Source organism: Lissotriton helveticus, chromosome 2_1 (assembly GCF_964261635.1).
Source record: "Lissotriton helveticus chromosome 2_1, aLisHel1.1, whole genome shotgun sequence".
NCBI classification, from domain to species: domain Eukaryota; kingdom Metazoa; phylum Chordata; class Amphibia; order Caudata; family Salamandridae; genus Lissotriton; species Lissotriton helveticus.
In genome coordinates this window covers 786,720,629-786,744,335 of record NC_136059.1, presented here as the reverse complement: position 1 = coordinate 786,744,335, position 23,707 = coordinate 786,720,629, and the positions used below count along the sequence as shown (strand labels likewise).

General features: G+C 43.4%; 1 protein-coding gene across 7 annotated transcripts in view; it reads right to left on the bottom strand.

Moving 5' to 3' along the window:
• The window catches only part of APC (APC regulator of Wnt signaling pathway), an 897,802-nt gene that overhangs the window by 116,637 nt on the left and 757,458 nt on the right, over window positions 1–23,707 (bottom strand). For 4 of the 7 annotated variants that reach the window (XM_078675505.1, XM_078675508.1, XM_078675506.1 and 1 more), the window contains 2 exons: window positions 16,742–16,840; window positions 67–445 (listed from right to left, as the gene is read on the bottom strand). In XM_078675505.1, coding sequence (XP_078531631.1) covers window positions 67–445; window positions 16,742–16,840 — 478 coding nt within the window. Of the gene's footprint in view, window positions 1–66; window positions 446–16,717; window positions 16,841–23,707 lie in introns of all 7 variants that reach the window. The other 3 variants (XM_078675503.1, XM_078675507.1, XM_078675504.1) reach the window with 1 other exon arrangement.

The following is a 23,707-nucleotide window of genomic DNA, read 5'->3' as shown; positions in this document are numbered from 1 at the left end:
TATAATTTTATTTTTAATATATGACTTTTTCATTTTCAGACTAATGTTTAACAATGCTATTCATACTTGGATTTTTGTCCTGGTCCATGCCTTGATCGTGAGCCTCCTGCCATTCCCAGCAAGTCTCACAGTAAGCTCGAATCTGTTCCAGAAGATGGAGCACTCGGATTTCCCTCCTTCCCCTCTTGTCATCTGGCTGTGAATGAATGATATTATGCAGCGCTGCACTGGCTCTTGCTCGTGCCTCCTTGCTGCCTCTGGAGTTTCCCAGCAGCACAGAGTCTTTATCGTTGCCATGTAAAAGTTGGATGAGGAGCGGGAGGCAGCCAGACTGTCGCATGGCTATACAGCTGTCTTGGGAGCTAGACATAGCTAACAAAGTGCGTGACATGTCATCTTTATCATGCGTCCCAAGCATAGACAACAGAGAATACACCATTTCTACCTGTGGGACAAATTATTTAGAAAAAGAAAACAACAATTGAAATGCTTTTGCATTGGGGCAAACTTAGTGTAAAGCATTACGACAGAATAATAGTTACAAATGTAAGGTCTCATTCCATGGTCTGAATAAAACAGAAAAGGTAGAATAGTGACACATTATTTTGATGCACTGGAAAAGAAAACTAATACTGTGCTTAAAAATCCCAAATTTATGAGGATTTCCTAAAGACATGTGATGGAAAAAATATCTCCTATATAATTTTTTGGCAATGGAAAAGTACAGTCATTTTTTTTTTTAAATGAGGTTACGCAAAGAAATCATCAATATGCTAGGAAATCTAAAACCTTAACAGACTGATGTGTGGATAATATTCTACCACTAGTTTGGGCTAAGATAGAGCTGCTTTTAGCTGAAATGTTAATGAAAATGTAAAGGAAGGGAAAAAAAAAAAAGAACTAAGCATTTTAAGAGACTAAGCTATTAACAGATGTTCTCTTCCATATACAGTTAGTTATCAGTCTTGTACTGGTGAGATACTTTTATCCAGCTATAAACAATACAACTTATTGATGCTGATTTTGTTGATGACCATGAAAGGCTAGGTCAGAGGTTAAAAAAGTGTGATCCATCTACATTTTTCTGGTGGAACAGCCTTTTGTATTAAGTCAGTTTATTCTCTGACCTATCTTAATAGCTAAACTATATTATGAATGGTTTAAAAAATATTTAAATGACTGGTGGTTCAAAAGAAAGGTAATAGGGGCTGACTGAATAGGACCATTGCAGCTGAGTGAATCTTACCATATGAGACAATTCAGCCCCAACTAATTTGCCATATAATCTGTGTTAAAAGCATGCCAGATAATATGTTACAGTTGCTCCTACATTTGTACGTATGCATTAATAACATCCTCATGTGGCTGCACTATTCTAGATGCAACAGAATGTGGGTGAGATTTTCTTGAATATTACGATTTGAGTTTAATCCAAAACATAATATTTGCCACGTTTGTATAGAACCTGCTACAAACACATGGAACTTAGAACGAAAAAAAAATGCTTTTCTCCATATAAGTGTACGGTACTCTTTGTGCGTTAAAAAACACTGGGAAACATTTTTGAAATCAAATATTTTACAATGTTGTAGAACGGTATCAGTGTGTAAGTCTAAAAATGGGTTTCCTGCACATGTCAATGACCTTTCCATATCAGTACTCTATCAGATTTTAATAATTAAGAGAGAACAAAGAATAAATGAAATATTCATAAATGTGAAAAACATATTGGGATAGATCAAGTCACCAAAATTTCAGAGCAGCATCGGTATGGGTATTTTAATAGAGTGAATTCTTTGAAACGGTAATTTTAATAAAACATGGAAACAAAATGTGTTGCAATCTTTTTAGCTTCTTAACTGTGTAGCCAAATTAGATCATTTACACTGGCAATTAGCAATTCCTGCACCATAAGACACTGTGCCTAATATGACATTCCTGAAAGACATTAATTGCATATTAGTGGGTGTTTAGTCATAGGGGTTATATGATGAATGGAGCTTGCATTGACTAACATATCAAGCACATTAGAGTTCCACACAGGTAGAACTGTAGGAGTTTGACAGATGAGACTGTCAAACCTGACTTTATGCAAAAACAAGAATGCAAAAACAAGAAAGAATGCTTCAGGCCAAGTGAGTGTAGAGGTCACAAACTAATAACTTAAAATCCTTAGATGCTCCCTTTAATGTATGGTTTTTCAGTGATCCTTGTTGTATATGACTTTTGTAGCAAAAGTGTGATTTTAAATACATTTTCCAAAGTATAAATCTAAGAAAATATTATTAACAAAGGAACGAAAGCACTCGAAGCTAAAAAGTAGCAAACTCCTTGTGTTAGAACTTAACTACTTTTGACATATTAGATCCATTCGATTATGGCCCTAAAGCACACTTATTTCACAGCTTGTTTCTATATCTTGCCACTCCATCTTAGCTTAGGTGTTGTGCTGCAACCATGAAGTCGATGCATGAAGCTGGAAAAAACGCTCTGCATCATTAATGGTAAATATGTTTTGGTATTTGGATTTTTAGCGCGAAATGCTATTCAGGAATGTCCCGGCGCGTTGTCTTAAGGTGAGCAAGGAGTCTAGCAAGCGAAAAGGTACGTGTTGAGTTTTTTTGCTATCGGGTCTATTGGGAATGCTATTCCTATAGATGAGGGAATATCAGTACCTGTATCACTATATATTTAATATGTCTTTACATTCCTGTTTTTATGCTATTTTCAATATGAGAACATTTTTTCACTATGTTGAGGAGCACTGAGAAGTAGTGACAGCAAATGCACCAGCTGGGCTAAAAGTAAACATGATGCAAACGCAAATTAAAGTATTAATGAAAATTGTATCTACGCGTTACATTATTTATATGATGTGTGTGAGGAGGAATCCATGGGGCTTTTCTTCAGTCTTACTTGATGCCAATATGTTGCCTTGGTTATACTGAGATATGCTGAAAACGGAGACCTTTCCCTGACACTACCTTAGACAGTTGTTGCATAAACTAAGTCAATGTACGAAAAGAACAAGTTACTTACCTTCGGTACCTCCTTATCTGCCGCAAATTCCTTACCTTAGAATTATCCCCGATCATCAGACTGGATCCGGATTTGTTTTGTGAGCAGAACCCCTGCACGCTGGTAGGTGGCATTGTTAAGCACCGCACAGCATTTTCCACGCCGAAAATGACATTTGCGGTGCCTATATAGGCACCACCTCATCACGCTGCTGTCAGTTTCTTTTCGTGACTTTCCACACCAGGAGAGCAGAGCCAAGAACCGACCACGGGTGTGGAAAACTAGGGCCCTGAAATAGGAAAGCCCTATCCCTAGAAATTCGCTAGCAGAGCGGGGTTGATGGGTAGGTTGGTTGGGAATCTTCTAGGCACAGATTCCTGATCTTAGACTAGATACCCAAGAAATATCTCCCTAGAGGTGGGTCTGCGAAACCATTTCACATCAAAAAGGTTCTGCGGGACCGAATGGGTAAAGTGCCTGCTTGACTGACCTGATTGTCCAAATAGTAGTGCTTGGTGAACATGTGCAGAGAAGCACATGTAGCTGCTTGGCAGATGTCCAGGACCGAGACTCCACATGCTTACACACTGGTTGCAGCCTTAGCTCTGGTGGAATTAACACGCAAACCTACTGGGGGTTGCTTCTTGGACAATGCGTAGCAGATTTTAATGCAGAGCATAATTCATCAGAAGATGCTTCATTTCTGCATGGCCTTCCTCTTGTCTTCTTTGCTCCGGCATACCCTACGAAGAGTTGCTCATTCATCAGTAAGTTCTTTCGTGCAATCAAGGTAGAACGACAACGATCTTTTTGGGGCCAGCCGGTAGTCTTTTCTCTCCCTTAGAGTGATCATAAAAGATAGGCAGAGTGATGGATTGGCCTACATGAAAGGGAGTGACTGCCTTTGGAAGGAACGAAGCTCTGGTGCAAGGACTAGCTTGTCTGTGAAGATGTTGAGGTAGGGAGGCTTAAACGACAAAGCCGGGAGTTCACTGGCTCTGGATGTTATGGCCACTAGGAAGACAGTCTTGATTGTAAAGAGCCTGAGATGACAGTTGTGCAGTGGCTTAAATGGAGCACACATTAGAAAGGTGAGTGTAGTACCCACGATTCGGATGTGCGCTCCTTTTGAGTCAGTGAACAACTGTTGACTGTATGAGTTCCCAGAGGCATGATAAAAAGTGAAGGTGGTAACGTGTTGAAAACTTTTTAAAAACCTATTCATGCTGATCTGGCAATCGCAGAAAGGCAGAGATTGCTGAAAGACAGCCCTTTAAGGTGCCCATGACAGAGCCCTGCTGGGCAAGAGAAAGAACAATCATAAGGACCTGAGAAAGGGAGGCAGAAAGGGGGTAAACCTGCTTTTTTGAACGACATGCTACAAACTTGCCTCAAAGGCAGGTATATACTGTGGATGCCTGGCTGCCAAGATAACATTGCAGACTTTGGGCCAAAGCTGCCAACTGTCGCTGCTCAATCCCAAAGCAGGAAGGCAGAGCATTGCCAGGTGTGGGCGTAGAACCCACTGCTGTTGCAACACAAGATCTTCCCAAAGAGGTAGCCTGATCGGCATGCTCAACAGCTTGGGATACCAAACACTCGGAGCCCAGTACAGAGCAACAAGGATGATTTGGGCGTGGTCATTTCTCAACGTTTTGAGAACTCTGGGCAGGAGTGGTATGGGTGGAAAAGTATACAGGAGGCTTGAGCGCCACTTGAGATGAAAAGAATCTCCAGACGAGGTTCACCTTGGAAATTCCAGCATGAAAAACTGCTGACATTGTGCATTCTCGGTGGTGGCAAACAGATCTAATCAAGGCTCTCCCCACTGCTGAAAGAGACCTTGCACCAACTCCGAATGGAGACGCCATTTGAGATCCATTAGGCATCTTCGGTGGAGTTCGTCTGCCCTGGCATTCAGAAAGCCCAGCAGGTGTTGAACCACCAGGGATATGCCTGAATATTCCAGCCAAGTCCAGAGGCTCAGGGCCTCTTAACAAAGGGTCCATGACCCTACCCCACCCTATCTGTTGCAGTACAACATGACTGTAGTGCTGTCCGTGAATACCTGCACTACCTTCCCTTGATGGAGGATAGAAAGGCTTTTAATGCCAGCTGGATCACTTGGACCTCCAGTAGGTTGATGAGGAGTTTGGATTCCACCAGACAGCAGAGACCTCTGATCTCCACCTCTCCCAGATGGCTGCACCATTCCAGGACTGATGCATCTGTCCCAACTGTCAGATCTGGTTGGGGAAGGAAAAGGGGTCTGCCATTAATTTAATCGTGGTTCGTTAACCACCACTGCAGATCTTTGCAGTTCCCTCCGAGATCTGGCCCATGTTGCAGAGATTTCCCATATGCTGCGCCCACTGAAACTTCAGGACCCACTGTAGAGCTTGGATATGCCCGTGGGCATGCATCACAAGCAGGATGCAAGAGGCCATGAGGCCCAGCAGCGTCAGTGTCAGTCTCACAAAAACACAGGATGGAGGCTGAAACATCTTTATCATGGACTCGCCGTTCATGAGGATATGCCCAAAGCTGCACCATGTCCAGAACAGCTCTGATGAAAGGGAGCGTCTGAGAGGGAGAGTCAGGTGTGACTTTGTCACGTTGATCGTGAACCCCGGTGAGTGCTGGAGCTTTGCCATAGTCTGGAGGTGAAAGGTGACTGCCTGGGGCGAGCCCACCTTCAACAGCTGTCGTTGAGATAGGGGGAGACTGGTGTACCTGATATCCGCAGATGAGCTGCAACCCCCGCCATTGTACACCCGAGGGGAGATGGTGAGGCCAAAAGGGAGCACAGTAAATTGAAATGGCTTGTGGCCCACCATGAATCGCTGGTAACGCCTGCGGGTAGGCAAGACGTGAATGTGGAAGCATACATACTAATGTAAAGCTGTTCGCGCACAACCTGGTTTCAGGAGAAGTTTGAATGGTTTGATGTGCTCCTTTTGTGTGTACTCCGGTCATGTACACTTACATATATATGAACTGCGTACCCAACAATAGGGGACGTACCCTCAGGCACAACTCGGCCCCATAAGGGGTTGTAATAGCTGTAATCTTCGTATAAACACCAATTCTTCTTCGATGTTTATAACGAAGATTACAGCTATTACAACCCCTAACAGGGCCGAGTTGTGCCTGAGGGGATGTCCCCTATTGTTGGGAACTCAGTTCATAGAAGTATACATATGGCAAGTCCAACGCTACCAACCAGTCTTCTGTGTTGTGGACAGACATACCTTGAGCGAGCATCAGCATTTTGAATTCCTCCTTTTGCAGGAAGAAATTGAGACGGTGCAGGTCTAGACTAGGGCAAAGTCTCCATCATTTGTGGGCACGAGAAAGTGGCAGGAATAGCAACCGTGACCTACTTCTGGCATCAGCACCCTCCCTATGGCTCCCTTGGCCTAGAGAGCCACCACTTCCTGGCAGACTAAAGAGAGATGGTCCTCCATCAGTCTGTTGCAAGTGGGTGGCATGGGTGGAGGTATAGTCACAAAAGGGTGGCAGTAGCCCCGTTGGACAATCTGGAGAACCCAGCAATCTGATATTATCGACATCCAGTGGTGTAGGTGATGGTGTATCCTGCCTCCCACTGGTTGTCTATGATGGTTGGAGGACAAATTAAAGAGATTTGAAGGCTGCAGCTGTTGGGGGAGGGTAGTGTACTGCCCCAACCTCTGGCGGCCCAGCTCATGGTGTCTGGATGTACAGCATCCTTGGCCACGCAGAGGTTGAGGAGCTTGCATGGTGTGGTGGCTGGGCGGGTAAAGATGCTGCAGGAAGCGCCTTCCGTGGCTACTAAAGGAGCGAAAGGCAGACTGGGGTGGCGGTAGGGTCATGGTAGGTCCAAGGACCTGGTTGCAGCTCTGCTATCCTTGAAGCGCTCCAGCACTGAGTACATCTTGTCACGGACGAGACAGGTGCCATCAAAGGGCATGTCCATAAGCGACGTTTGGACATACCATGAAAAGCCAGTTGTCCTCAGCCATGCGTAGCGCCGTAAGGCCATTGATGAACAAACCGCTCTGCCAAGTTGATCCTGTCCAATCCACATTGGATGGTGAACTTAGCTACTTCTCTCCTGTATGCCATAGCTTAGGAGAGCATGGCTCGGGACTCCTCCTGGACCATAGGTAGCACTTGCACAACCAAATCCCAAAGGGGAAGGGAGTAACAGCCCGAAAGGCACGCCGAAGACAACATTTTCTTGTCTAAGGTGTCCAGCCTCTTGAATTCCCTATCTGGCTGGGTGGTAGTGCACGCATCAGGATTTACACGGAAAGTGGAGGATTGGACCACCAAGTTCTCTGGTGTAGGGTGTTGGGTAAGGATACTGGGGTCCCCGGTGGTGGCGCATTGGTGGCAAGCAATTACCCTATTACTAGGATCCTCTGTACAAGGCGTGGACCAGGCACCGAGCAGGATGTCATTAAGGGCTTCATTAAATGGAAGAAATGGTTCTGAGGGGGTAATTTCCGCTGGAGCACTTCTGCTAAGATGTTGGTCTTGACTGCCACTGAGGGCAGGCTAAGGCCCAGGACCTCGGCTTCCTACTCACCACCATAGCAAAAGAGGCTCCCTCCTCCGTAGCCGCCGCAGGAGGAGAGACTAAACCATTATCTAGGGAGGTATGCAGTCCACTGGCATCCGCCAATTCCACATCAGTCTATATTGGGGTATAGGGGCTTCTTCAGGGTCCAGTGCCCCCTCCCAAACTTCCCCAAGTCCTAGTCCATAGGAATATGGTTTAGGCTCCGGACTGGAGGTTATTGCTCCAGTTGTTACCAGAGTCGACGTCGGGCAAAGCCCCTCTGGCTTCGTGTCGAAGTCAGGGATGAAAATGGGGATGGTGCAGCCAGAGGGTGCTAGTGCCGCTGACAGCATCAATATTAGGACCAACATCAGCAAAGATAGAAGTGGCCTGACCTGAGTCGGTACGGATCCATCCATGGATCCAAGGGGCCAGACTGGCGCTGGACCTGCTGGCAGGGAAGCAGTAGGGGCCCCTCCCAAACCTGTGGTGCTGAAGGCACTCCAGCGGGAACAGGCCACCCAAATATGAGGCACATGGCCTGACTAAATTCTCTAACCTGGGCGGGGGTCGGTCTAGCTCCAAGATATTCTGAGATGCGCTGAGGCAGCCCAGACTCAACCGACGAGCCAGGCCTCGAGTGACGACACGCTCTTGTCTCGCCAGATGACTTTGACGGATGGGTTGAAGTCTAAGACCTCCGACTTTTTACTCTTCTTGTGGGATATACGGAAGTGGGACGACTTCGACAAAGATCGATGGCACCATGACTGATCTCGGGACCTTCTTTCCAATGAAGATCGAGACTGTCATGGTGTTGCATGTTGAACGGCAAGGAGCCTGAGGAATCACTCCCTCAAAGCCTTGAGGTGCATGGTGCATTAATCGACACAGGTCCTGGCATCGTGGTCAAGCTTAAGAGACCAGAGGCAGACGAGGTGCAGGTCAGTCACCGACATATGTTGGTGACAGGCGCAGCAAAACTTGAATCCAGCCTTCCTAGTAGTCATCCCTGCCACACAAGGAGACAAGTCTCAAAATACTTTGACAAAACGTCAAAAAAGAGCAGTCAAAAAATGAAGGGTGTTTGGGGGTGGAGGGGGGTAGGGACAGCTCTCTCCGATCTGCGTTGACTGAGGCAGAAAGAAAAGTACTGACTTCAGCACGCTGTGGTGGTGCCTATATTTGCACTGTGCAATTCATTTCCAGGGTGACCGCTGTTGCTGCCGCCCTGCAAAGCTGAACGACGCCGCCTACTGGCGTGCAGGGGTACTGCTCAGAAGCTCACAAAAGAAATTCCGTACCTAGTCTAACGCCTGAGGAAAATTCTATTGAAAGGAATCTGGGGCTAGAAATCAGATAATGCATCCATGATTTCCCTCCTGACCAAACAGAGATTAAAAGGCGAAACGAGAGCTTCGGGTTATATGTTCTATCCAGGTATAACTTGAAAGATTGTCCAGTGTTCAGTATATGCAGACAGTCTGTGGTTTGAATAAAGTGAGGCCCAGAAAAAAACTGAATATTTTCTTGATACATTTTGTAATCTGATAAAAAATGTGAAATAAATGAATAGGAGTATGAAGTAAAACTCCTCTATGGATATCAGCATGGAGCCTGAGGTGTAAAGTGCTTGGAGGACACAAATTCTCTAACGAAGGTAATGGGAACCAAGAAGAAAATCTTTTAAGGTCCAAACTTCAACTTTATTGCCAACAGGACTGAAATACTATTCAGGTCCCACTAATTAGACACGTCAAAATGGTATGGGTGGAAACATACCAGTCAGGGTGCCAGGAAAAAGATATGGGGCTCCTTATCACACAGGAGATTTATGAGGAAAATAAAGGCAAGCAACAATGGATGCCAAGTTACTTTCAAAATATTGACACTAAATGCTGTTTTATACTTTAATAATTGCAATAAAAGGGTCAACAAAGAAAGTAATGGAAATAATATTGCTGACTTTTAAACCCGAATAGCAGACTGGGAATTGGTTAGATCTTACTCAACAGATGCATGGATCCTAGTTTAAATTTAGGACTACTTAGTGGCCAAATAGCCTGTTGTTCATGAACCAAGTATTTAATTTCAGTAATTAGAGTACCTTCAGTCCATTCAGGGGAAATGCAAAATCAACTGTGGATGATGTCCAGGAGAATCAAGAACGAGACCTGACACGGCTAGATGAGACTCTTAGAACCAGAAAACTGGCTGGGCTGCTACTTAAGTTATATAACTATTAATGAGCTACTGAGATCTGAAAAACACCTAGGACTTTCTCCAAATACTTGACTAGAAAGCAGTACTCGAAGTAGCAATACCTGTCCACCAAGAATCAAACTGATGTGTAATGTCAACGACAATGATCTAAATCAGAACCCAGGTGCTGCATATATCCTAGTTTTTAATTCAACAGTGGTCCTTAAACAGAACTATGAGAGTGTCAAAAATAAAACATAGTCTATGATAAGAACTATAGTCTCCAGTGTCCAGCCGGACACATTTAATCAATGAAACAATTTTTTTAAAGATAAGCGTGATGTTACGAACAAGCAATACAGGGGGATGCAGTCCTGCATCCAATTTACATGAAAGAACAGACAATACAGTTGGACACAATCCTGTATCCAATTCACATAGAAATCGCATAAAAGGAATACAAAACAAGCATTTGCGATGCAATAGGTCTCGCATTAGGAAACTGAGCTATTGGTCTTGTAAATGACCATTTTTCTATTTATGTGTTGGTTTTGAAAATAGCTAAATGAATATCTTTTTCATTTACAATGCCAATAGTTATAACTTTCGCAAATGTGACACCTATAACCTGGGGTTGCGCTGAGTGATGCTGTGGTGGTGCTGAGTGATGCTGTGGTGGTGCTGAGTGATGCTGAGGTGGTGCTGAGTGATGCTGTGGTGGTGCCGAGTGATGCTGTGGTGGTGCCGAGTGATGCTGTGGTGGTGCCGAGTGATGCTGTGGTGGTGCAGAGTGGTGCTGTGTTGGTGCTGAGTGATAATGTGGTGGTGCTGAGTGATGCTGGGGTAGCGCTGAGTGATTATGTTGTGATGCTGAGTGGTGCTGTGGTGGTGCTGAGTGATGCTGGGGTGGTGCTGTGGTGGTGCTGAGTGGTCGTCCATTTATCACTTAAGTGATAAATAGTCGAGACCTAAACACTGACGGAAGATTCAGGGATCTTTTAGTCAAACCAAGTCGCTCATACTTCAGAATGTCGTATTTTAGAATGCATTTTCCATTGTGTTGTTTACAATAAATGGAAGGTGCTGCACTTACAATATACATTTCACAGCTTTATGGCATGTTATATATATTGATGCAAATCACTTCACCTTCTGTGAACCGGATCATGAGTCGATACAAGATCGCAAGCAAATAACACACTTTACCAGTGAACGGCAATGTCTGACTCAATCAGAATGATAGTGGGCATAAATATACACAATGACCGTCCACATCAACTTACAAATAGTACTCGACAGTGTGCTTCACTACGGACCAGACCGCACTCTTCCCAAAATGATTTAGGGTGAGAACATCCACTCTACCATATAAAGACACCTGTATAAGACTCCATGTTCGGCCAAGGTCTCTGGACAGGGCACCATTTCATCAATCTTGCGTAGGAATCAAACTCTAGCATTCAAATATTTTGTTGGAAAGCCAGTGTCATTAAAATGGACACATTTGTTTTCTATGGCTTATGAGTCAAGTGTTAATGGGTCGCACAACCGAACAAAGAGCTTTTACTCGTCTTCAGAAAAAACATTCGAGTGCGCCTGGTGAAGCCACTTGCGCCTCCACATGCCCTCGTAATACACTTAATATTCTTAGACCCCCACGCCGATTCTCGCAGCTAGCCAAACCCCCCCCACCCCCGTCCTATTCCATGACATCAACGTACTACACAACACACACATTGGACAAGTACCACTACCGCTGCAACTGCGCGTTGGTACTGATCTCTTCTGTGGGTTGTACTTTCTGGAAGTGTGCATTGTGCTTCTTTCATTCCAAGCACTATGTTATGATACCAAGAGTCTGTCGAACCTACACAGGAGTACATACATGTGCTCTCGACCTCAACACACTGAACAGCTAGGACCCTGTATGCTGGGCCGTCCACACTGCTACATACATGTGCTCCTAACCTTAGCACATGGTACAGCTGGGACCCTGTAGTCTTATTCCTGGAGCGTCCGGACCTCCACACTGCTACATACATGTGCTCCCGACCTCAGCACATGGCCCAGCCAGGCGTGGGTATTTCGGGGCTTGCGATTAACAGATCTGAGTGAGGAATAAAGCTACTGCTCTGTTCACCGGCAATGAAACCAAACAATTCCCACGACGACAAATGCCAGCTGGGCCCATTTCCACTGGAAGCAGCTGGAGGTAAAAAAGGTCTGGCCGAGCAGACACAGTGCGACGGCCCGAAACCTGGCATGAAGCAGTGCCACATACACCCGGGCATTGTTGTTTACGTGCGTGTCAGCATGCCCATCGGGATCGCAAAGGATGATGGCGATTTAAACCCTCCCGTCACCATTTTTGTGGTGGACTGGAGGATGATAAAGGGGTTGAAGGATCAACCACGGGGTTAAACCCAAACCAGGCCCGGTCAAACGACCGGGCATGTGGGGCACCCTTGGAGACCCCGCCCTGCTCAGAGGTGCCCCAGGGCAGGCTGAACGGCAGTGTGGGCGGTATGTGCTTCAATTAGCAGTGCGTAGAGGGCATTCTTGCGAGCTAGCGCTGCGTAGGTCAGCATTTGCTTCCCTCTCTATTTTAACGGCAACACCCTGCAATGCTCGTGTTTGTACGAGTTTATTATAAGCATTTGGCAGGTTTTTACATTGCTTTCTAAAAGAATGTTCGTCTCCTCGGCCCGCGGCCTTCAGGGCAGGTCACAGCACTGCCGACAGACTATCACTCGCGGTACCCCTAACGATTTGTTGAATCGGGGGTGCAGGACTCCAGCGGAGAATGCCAAAGGTTAAATTACTAGTGAGTCCGAGCACAGGGACGACGAAATGATCTTGGATATTTTAAAGCCCCCTGCACATAGCCTTCTTTCATTGCAGAAAGTTTAGGGCTACTGACCTGCACGCCGAAATTCATGAGGCTTGTGGGCCAGCTTTCTGCTGTCATGCAGAGGTTTAACGCAAAATGATACACCCCACCCCACTCCTGCAGGGACGGACCTACGACGTTTCGCCCGTTGCCATGGCTGGACAGACAGATGGAATCTCAGCTCACGTCACCCGAAAAGCATGTCCGATGGACCAGCACAACCACTTCTTGCAGGTGCACACAATACTTGCTACTACGGAGAAAGAATGCTCCCAAGTACATTGACAGACGTGTTTCTCTTCTAAACTGCATTTCAGCCCTTTATGTCCGGTGTGCGACTTGGGCAGGAGGAACAGGCTGCCAGCGAACACGGAAGACAGCAAAACCGAAAGCAGCCTGGGCTGAGAGTGTTGCCTGCGCATGCGCGCTCTTTGTTATGGAGAACGAAGTCCGGCAGCTGAAGTCCCGGTGCCCGGAGGGGACCGGGTGAAGACCAGCGCTGTGGAGGGAGCTCGAGACTGACCCGCTGGCTGACGAGAGAGACAGGGACACAGAACATGCAGAAAGAGCCCGGTGAGTGGGGGGGGGACATGGGGATGTGTAAGAGTGTGTCTGTGTGCGCGTGTGTGTGTGCGCGCGCATGAGCCCGTGAGTGGGGGGGTGCGTGCGCGGCTGTGTGTGTGCGCTTGTATGTGCCTGCGTCTGTGTGTGTGCCTGCCTGCCTGCGTGTTTAGGTGGGAATCTGAGGCAGGGGATGTGCATGGCGCCGGCCTGGACGTGTGCGTCCACAGACACCAATCGCAGCGCGTGCCCGACCCCTGTCTCAGATTCCCAGGAGACGGGCAACTATAGTTGTCGAGCTGGAAAATGCTTTGCATTGTTCTCCAGCTCGACCTAAAAAGGGGAAAAAATGGGTTAAATACAATTAATTTAGTATTTTCAGGCAAAAGTTCGGTGGGAGCTTAAGGTCAATGAAAACATATAAACAAGCTCTCCAAGATAGTTGGCACACTAATAAGACACATTGGTCGACTATGTACAACTATAAATATGATCAACGGCATTTCGATCCATAAGGGAGTGTAGTGGGATCATCATCAGGACTTGTTGCAATTCACATGCCTGAATTGTATTTACTGCCTCGGCTTAAAAGGTTGCTTAACCGCAATATGGTACTTGGCTTCCGAAGGTAAAGGGGAACGGGGAGCCACATCTTGGTGGAGGCTGGGTCATCCAGCATCAGAACGAGGACAGATGCGGAGCACAATGGCCATCAATGGGAAAGTGAAATGTCACCTTAATGGAAGGTATAGTATTGGGGTGCGTCGGTTTTAATAAACACTGCAATTCGGACGATGCCGTGCAGGGACGCAGAAGAGATTCGGAGCTCGGCCGGGTACAGTGACGCGGGCATGATGTGGAAATAAAAAGTAAAAGAATGGGCCCAAGCAGTCCAGACTGAGTAAGGGCTAAGCACTAGGTACAATACCAGAAAAAGCTAAGATATATATTTATCATAGTACTGACTCCTGCTCTTATGCAAACAATGAGGAGATGGGAAAGATGTGACTTTGACAAAGGATACGGCTTAGGGCAGGAAGTCATGTTAAGATGCAATAAAGCTCTCTGTAGGGTTAAAAAAAACCTTTAGTATGGAGCAAAAGGGAAGGCTTCATATGAAAAACTGTTACACAACCCAAAAGCTGGCAAAACTAAACTTTGTGAGTGACAGATGCCTAGACAAATGCAGGTACCACATTAGGCAGAGGCTTCCAACCTCCAGGCTCAATCAACCCCAAAAACGTTCTTCTTTGGAAGTACTTACGCCCTACACCAGCACCAAAGACAAGATAACAGGATCTTGTGTGAACATGTTAGCAGCCTGGAAAGAATGTAAGGTCTTGGTAGAAAACAATTTAATGTGCATAAGCCTTGTAGCCCTGATAAAAAGATCTCCCTTTTCTTACGTCATCTTCCATTGTAAGCCAATAGTGTAATGTTTAACAAATTGTACATATTGTAAAAGAGCATATCATCTTTCCTCTGATGAAAGGCCCATTGAGAACTACACTGAGGAACAAAGGTTTTGAATGTTGAAAGAAGAGGAACATTGAAGATGATTTATGAGGAACTGGATAAAGGATTTTAAACAAAATAATGTGGAACAGAAGTCTACTACCATGAACACCGGAGAGTGTAGTATAATGCTGTGTATTGGAAACCACTAACCATATTGGGCCAATGGGTTTTGTCATTTGTAAAGAGCCTACGGCTGTGGCCATGCCACATTTGGATAAGTGTTCCAGATCAATATTTGAACAAGTCAAGTGTGTAGCCTAAATGTTCTTACATTTAGCTAAAAATATATCTCCTTAACCGACTGAACTCTGTCCTTGAACGAGACTTGCCATCTTCTCACAGACACCACTCTTGATCACATCCCCGGGTACTGAATTCCTTATACCAGATTAGTCTCCCCCCGTGGCACTCTTTGCCCAACATCACCTGTGATATTTTTTTTCTTCCAACAAGCACTTCTGACTAGAGGAAATTTCAGTACACAATTCACAAATTGCTCTTTCACAGGCATTTCCCACGCTTTGTGTGGGTTTGATATTAAAATGCACAGCTTCAAGTTTTCTAGTTGTGACATTAGAACGTGCCAGCCTCCATGCATCCCATTTTGACCTCTAAACCTCCAGAAAGAACATCTACTGCAAAGGATGAGAAATAGCCAGTCCAAAAAGCAGGATTCTACCAACACCAATTGGGTAAAAAAATCCGGGGTAAGATGTGCATGAAAAATTGAAGGGATAAAACTAAAATGGCAGATAAAAAAGGGCAGTTTCCTGTGCCGCTACTGGAAGGGTAGTGAAAAAAAGTTCATCTCCCTAACTACTCGAGTATAACTACAGACTACGCAGTGATTTCAGAAAGCAACTTAAAAATTAAACTTGTCCAATCTTTTCTTTGCATTCGTTAGTGTATCTTGTTTGCTCGAGATATAGCCTTGTTCTTCAATGGACAATAAAATGTGCGCTATAAATACGTAGATACATGGAACAAACAAGATTTTGAGATACCAAATCATTGCTTATTCTCTTTTTGCAATACTTTTTCTTTGAAATGCAAATCGCTGCACAACTAAAAGTGCACTTCAAAGTGCAGAACACAGGTTTAATGTAATCCGAGGAAGAAATTAGTAGAATCTGTATGATTCATTATGGCAACTAAGCTTAGGATCAATTAAGCAATCAATGAATCAGTGAAACCTGAGGAAAGTTGCAATGCTCTCTAACAACTATTGGAGGGTTTTGTAGGCTAAGTAAAGTTGATGGGTAATGTCAAGCTGTGCATTTCTTTTTCTCAAGCAAAGTTCTGAATACTCCTCTGTGTTATAGCCTGAGCAGGAATATAAACAATGTCTACGCACAGCTAAACACACTTCAGGAAGGAGGCAGCAGGGATGGAAGGGTGAAAATTCATAGGGAGGTCATGGTCTCCCTAAATGGCCCTTTTTACACAGAACAGGAAGCAAATAGGAAAATGAATATGGGGTATTGGTGAATTAAAATTACAGCCACGGGAAACTCAAAAACGTTACTGTCATCACAGCAATAGCCTACAAAAAATGATGCTGCTATGTAACACAGTTTAATTGCTATAAGCAGCCAACAGCTTGCTATTGCAACTCTTCATCCCATAGCCCTGAGTTGTGTGATACTGTGTAATGAGAAAGGGCTGCTGCGGTCTGATGTGTGCCTGTTCCTTCTAGTAATACTGATAAACATCTCTGATATCAGAGGGATATCGCCTTAAACATCAATTTTAATGAGTCTGACCTACCCAGAAACGGAAATGGATATGCATCATTCATCAAATCAGAAATCAGTATAACAGCTAAGTAATACATGTAATCCTCCACAAGCTACTTAAGCTAATGTATGCCATAAATGTAATTAGTATATGTTAAAATCTATATGTTAAAATAGAAGCCTGTGCACAATACTGTTAAAGGCAGAAACTAAGTTATTGTATTAGTAAAATGTAGTGTTAGCGACCTGTGGTTTGTAATCTTCGGTTACCTTGGTACCCAGGTGACTTGTCAGTCGTCGAGGAACCGAGTAGTTACTACTAGAACTCATAATACTGGCTGCCTCACGGTCCATCCTGGAAGTGGAACCCTGTAATTTGAAACAAAAATTGCATAAACCCACAATGTGCTGAACATTAAACCGGTTACCAAAATCCCATACACACTAACATGAAATCACGTCTGCCCCTTTGAGAGCACGATATAAAACTTTGGGCATTGTACCCCATTTGTTTCTAGTTATACTTCAATCACAGTGCAGCATTAAATGACAAAGTCCAAAGAGAACAGGATATTGAGTAGCGCGAGTGGCAAGCGAGACTCAATGCTGACATAGCAATGGAGCAATAGGAGGACCACATTTGCAATCTGGGCAATTCTGAACACTGGTATTAACATTACATATAATTTTATGGAGGGGTGGGTAATCTCCAATCTTCTCCGATCCACTAAAACAATATTTCAATAACATTTATTAACATTTTTAAACTCTTTTTTAAATTTCTTTTTAAGTAAATCAATTTAATATTAACCTTCAACTTATAAGTGCTCCTCTTGGGCCAACTGAAAAATACGTTTGGCAGAGATACAACCATGTCTTGTTCAGTCATTTTCAGCCTACTTACCAACTGCCATACTGGAATCAGGCAAAAATTACATCTTACTGCTGGAGACGATAGATGGAGCGCTGACACTCACCCCCAGTCACAGATTCGGGTTGAATCCATCATTGTTCTTTAGTTCACTTCGCCACCCCAGTTCAAACACAGCTATATGCATATCAGCCTTGACCCTGTGCCTCATGGGAATAGTCCAGCCCGAACTGCCAAGCCATGTTATCTACTCATATATATTGTCCAAGCTTATTTCGCTGTCTATTTGATGTAACATTTGTAAAGCTCTCTGATACACTTCCAGGGTTTGGTTCGCACTATATAAAACTTTATAAATAAATGTGTTCTGGACTGGAAACAAGCATCCCAAGGGGCTCAAGTCTGGGCATCTCCTTGTGTTTGCTTTATTCGCCCTAAGTTGGCAGGGTATGCCCAGACGTGGGTCCTGATGGAGCGAGGTGCTGAATGAAATTTCGTTCAAACTCGCAAAGTTAAACTTCCATAAAACTGTAACCGTATTAATAAGCATGAGATGAAAAGTATTAATCAACTTAGTTTTAAAATGCATTTACACAAGAAACACGAGGGACTAACTTATGTGCTCTATGTTGCAATTGAAAGTGCGTGGGAAATAATAAACTAACCTTGTCTATTGTCTTTGTCAGTATTAAAAGCGGCTGTTTAACTAATGGCATGTGCTTATTTGTGTGCTTATGTTATGTCTTTTCTGTGGCAAAAGCTCGTGAAGGATCCTGCGGCCTAAAAGAAGAAGGTAGATATAAAATGCAGCTTTGTGTGCACAGCTAGGTAACATAAATTAATGGGTTAATAATTAGCAAAGGGGGTGGGTAACAGAATGGGTCTCAATTCTCTAATTAATTAATGTCTTGTGTTTGTTTGAATAATAGTTTCTGAGAGAGGCCTAAGGCCTGTAAAAAGATGGCGTTTAGAGTCCTGTCCAGAGAAGAGCCTTGCACAGAAGTGGAAACTTTTACCACAGACATTTTTGTCAGATAATGCAGTTAAATAAGTTGTGCTAAACGTGCTCTTGGAGAGAAAGATTCAAGGACAGGAAGCGGCAAGATAGCCAAGCCAAGGAAGTCATGAACTGTAACTCGAGTGAAATGCAACATTTTCGAGGAAGCAAAATGACACGAAAGCAAAGGACAATAGAGCTAAAGAAAAGCACGATCTAGGTTTGAAAAACGGTGATGACACATTATGGACTGACTTAAGACAGCCAATGGGAGCTCTGGATGGCAAAAGAAAAGTGTACAATTTTGAGGAGATTAGCTAGTTAGAAAGGTATAAAACCTGGCCCCATGGGCAGGATGGAGCTTCTCGCTTTCCGATTCCTGAAGGGCGTGACGTGCTGTTGGACTCTTTGGCGCACGTAAGGACAGCAGTCTTTAAAGATTATTCTTTTTAGGTGGAGCGAGTTTTAGACAGGGAAATTAGAAATTAGGGAATGGAAACTGTTATTTTGCTTTAATTCATGCTAACTGATTTGCATTTGAAATGTCAGTCTAATAAGTATTTTCCTTAATAAATGCTGCTTTCATTTTGCTAATAAAATAAAGATTTATAATCGAAAATGCTCTTTCTTTGAATAATAAAGCTAATAAAAATTTGATTTTGAAACGACAAGCTGGTCTTGTTTATTCATGGTCTAGTTACCATCAGTTGATCCATTTGCCTTAGTGACTTACTTAAAATGATATATGTACAATGGTAAGAAATGATAAACTGCAGTTGTATATAAATATGTAAATAGTTTTGTGAATAGTTCTGATTAATTAGGTCACATGATTCAGTTGCTCAAAAATTGTCTTGTTGGTTTATGGGCCTTGGTAAGTGATTCATGATTAATGGTGAGTATTGTAGAGATTGGTAGCTTTGGTGAGACAGTTTTTCATTAGGAGCGCTGGATCAGTCCCTTGCTCACTTTGCTGCTGGATTCAAGCTAGCCTGGCTGATGAGGGCTGTTAGCCCGAAACCGGTCCCGGGATACTGGATTCTGGTCTAGGGAAGACATGGCTTGGCAGTTCTGGCTGGACTGTTCCCATGAGGCATAGGGTCAAGGCTGATTTGCATATAGCTGTGTCTGAACTGGGCTGGCGAAGTGAGCCAAAGAACGATGATGGATTCAACCCAGATCTGACTGGGGATGAGTGTCTGAAAAGTTTCAGCGCTTTGTCTATCATCTCCTTGTGTTTGCTCTGTATAATATCATAGCAGGAGCCACGTGTCTCCAATTGTGATGTCATCATTCACAATAGAAGTCAAAAAGGTGCCAGTGACCTCAGTTTTGATATATTTTCTGCATCCCCACTGAACATGAGAAACCACAGATTAAAAAGTGAAGAATACACTAGTAGGAAACAACGCAAGGTCACAATGCTCAAGATGGGAGGTGAGAGAACTGTAAAGAATATGTGCAAGATCAATCATGCACCAGAAGTAACATTACTAAAGGTAAGAAACTTGTTGTTTTAATAGACAGATGTGTCTGTGTATTCCTTAAATGATCCATTCCCAAAATAATTACAAAGAAGTGGGTTGAAGAATATAAGTTCTTTACATTCGCTAACATTCTTTCAGATGGGTAGCAGAGCTTCCTCAGATTTTCTACGTCAAGTATGGAGTAAGGCATTGGAGTGGGTCTGGAAAATGGTTATTGTTTTCCTCACTGGCGCTAGGTGGTGACCAAAGACGTCCTGGACAGCAGTGGAAGTGATCATGTATGTAAGGCATGAAAGGTCTGGTGACATCAGTTTCACCTATCTTCTCAGCCCATGGAGAGAAGCTGGATATCCCCCTAGTGAGCCAAACACAAAAGAACACAAACTCTTGAGACGGGAGATAGTTGGGTCATATGTATTTGCAGAAGCTCTGATAGCCATCAGAAAGAATGTTACCAAATGTAGGTAATTTGTTATTTTATTAGATATTTGTTCCCACAAATTTTTTCAAGTGAGCCCTCATAAATGAATATCCGGGTGAGGGATTAAGAGTTTCAACCAAAAAGTACTGAAGAATAGTTTAAGGAAAAATAAAGAATATTGCCTTTCATTGGACATAATGCAATAATGTTTAAAAGAAAGAATGGGCAACTGAACACTAACCTTTATTACGGATGTCTTGCATCATAGCCCCACGAAAAACATTAGAAGTAGTTGCAGTACCCGTAGTTGTACAGGCACTGAAGCGCTCTGGTGATTATTGGCCTGCCACATCATAATTGGATATGGTCAATGAAATCTATGGTGATATCAGTTATTCGCTAAATGTTCTAAATGTCTGAGTGACAAACAAATTAACAAAAGGTTAGAATTATTCCTAAGTAATTTAGTCCTATGAATGAAATGACTCAAATTACTGAAGACAAGAAGACTGAAGACTCAAGACAGTGCAAATGTTTTCCTTCCTAGAAGGGTGGGGAGGCGAACATAGTAACCTTAAGGGTCATCAATATCGCTCGATACTCATTAACATGCCTAGCAGAAGTGACTAAAAGCAAGAAAGCTATTTCCCAAATAGGAACTTTTAAATCAAATGAATGAATGGTTTCAAATGGTTGGCTCATGTAAAAAGTCAAACAAAGTTAAAGTTCTAATTCCGCTACCAGACAATTAACTGGGAAAATGGAAAAGAGGTACAACCCAAGGAACTTCACAGAGATTCTTGGTTGGGGGAAAAGGACAAGTAGAAAGTGCTGCTAAACAATCTAGAACTGTACCAAAATATAGGCCTTCTTCACCAGGTCGAAGGGAAATTGATCTCTCTATGGAAAGGATCTTACAGCTCTGTCTTTATACCCTGAAGCAAACTTCACCCATCTGCTAGAATACACAGCTCTGGTGGGAGGTTGTTTAGCAGCCAGCAAATTATCAATGAAACAAGAAGGCAGCAGAAAGGTAGCTATAGTTAGCCTTTCAAGATCCAAGCATGTCGATTGATGCCAGCTTTGGGTGCAGTAGTGGACTCCATTGAAAAACAGACAGCCTTCCCTGGTAGGAAGCCTGCAAGGAGCATTGACCATCAGATGAAATGTCAGATAGGACAGTCTCCTTACACAATTCAGGACAATAAGTGTAACCTCAACTCTCAAGTCTCATCTTCAAGATAAATTTCTCGGTGGAACTGGTGGGAATGCGTAATGAAAACAGCATAACCAAGGAATGGAGAAAGCATCAGTGATTACAGAGGCATTTGTTTGGAGCACAAAATCTGACATTTCTTGAGGGTTGCTGCTGTAAAAGGGTCTATTGGAAGAACACCACAACTGGCCAACATTTTACCTTTATTTTCGAGATTATGTTCCCTTCTTAATTCATGGACAGGAGACTCGTGGTATCTGTTGTCTGATTCTCCCTCACTACCAAATGAGCTGCTGGCAGCTCAATTTGAATTTTTTTGTTAAGAGCCCAATGCCAAAGATCTGTAGCTTCTTGAAACAGACGAAGAGAACTGAAACCACTTTGTTAGTTCAGATACATTGTAGCAAAAGTGTTGTCATCAAGGTTTGTACTTGTTTGTTCTTAATATGATGAAGGAAAACCATTCGACCAAATTGTATTGCCCAAGATTGAGGTAGGCTCCTCCTGTAACCACAAAGCATGTATGTAAAGCTGACACAGAGTGCTACCAAGCCCACACAGGAGTTCAATATTACTCTTTAATTACGGTATAATGGACAAAAATAACAACCCTGAAATACATTTTCTGGCTTCACTCACCAATGTAGGTAATGACTGTTCATTGATCCAAACACTGCCTGGCCCTGCATACTTTTATAAAATTGATTATGCTGGTTACGGCACAGCCACTCAAAACTGGTGCATTTGAAGTTGTGCATAAGGAACCAGACACATATTCAGGGTGTCATCATCCCTAAGAGTTTGCACACATGAGCAGAAAACTGGAAAACCATTACCTGAACTTGGGCAAAACGCTCTGGAAAAGGGAATGCTCTACTCTAGCAAGCATTTCAAAACGGTGCTTATGAACTTAATTCTTTGAACTGGAAATAAAGGAGACGTCTCTGAATTGAGAGATAGTCAGCTGGTACAAAAGGGCGATTATAAACTCTAAAGACTCCACAGCAACCATATTTAGGGTACCCATTTATTAAAAAGGGAATGCCAACTATTTTTTAAGAAAATATCTGGATCTCTGCTTTTGTCCAGTAACATTTATCAAGTGGCCCACAAGCAGTCAAATCCACCAAGGGAATATACACCTACCTTGGTATGGAGGGATTCTACAATATTAGTCATGTATGTGTTTAATCAAACCGTTGCAAATAGTCAAAAGACTTGAAGCTGGTGCTTTCAAAACTGTTTAACTTTGGTGAATTGAGCTCAGTTTCCTGTACTCCAGTTTCTCTGTGAGAACTTTTTTCTGTTTTCAATTAACTCAGATCGCTGCTAAATCTAATAGTAGTCTGTAGAATTACTCTATGTTCAAATGTATATCAAATATCTGTAAATATGTCTGTACTGCACTTAGCCTGTGAATTCTAGATGGGACAGCTTTTAGTCAGAAGCCACCTGCATTACAAGTGGCTATGATACATTAACTCGTCACCCACACTCATACAATCCAATGTTATTATTTTTTTCAGAGTGCAACAGTATGTCCATAGATTTCAATTCGGCTAAGCAGACATTCATTAAAATCAGGCTTAATGGGTCCTTTGTGATGTACTTCAGCCTTCTGATCTATGGTTTGTAATATGTATTTAAGATTAATTATGATAAAGACTTTTGAGATCACTTACTACACAAGAATCCCAAAGCAGACCCCAATGACCCTAACAACCTCCACCATATCTCCAACCTCCCATCCTCTCCAAAGCCCTTGAACAATGCGCTCTCCACCAACTAGACAAACATATTGTCACATTTAACCTTCTGGACCCCTTCAATCTGGCTTCCGCAAAGGTTGCAGCACTGAAACATCCATGCTCAACATAGTAGATGATATTCACTTAGCCCTGGATAAGGGCGAGAGCTACCTAACCATCCTTCTTGACCTCACCGCTGCATTTGGCACAGTCTACCACCCAACCTTACTCAATGCACTCAAAGATTGCTTCTGCATTAATGGCACTGTCCTTACCTGGTTCACATCCTACTTCCAACATAGAACCCAACAAATTAAAATTCACAACAGCCTCTCTAAACCAACTTCTATCTCCCTAGGGGTCCCACAAGGATCCATCCTTTCCCCCGCCCTTTTCAACCTCTTTATGAAACCCCTTACCCTCATACTTAAACAAGCAAAAATCAACTATCACCTATACGCTGTCACACCAAACTGTACTATAAAATAAAATCCCA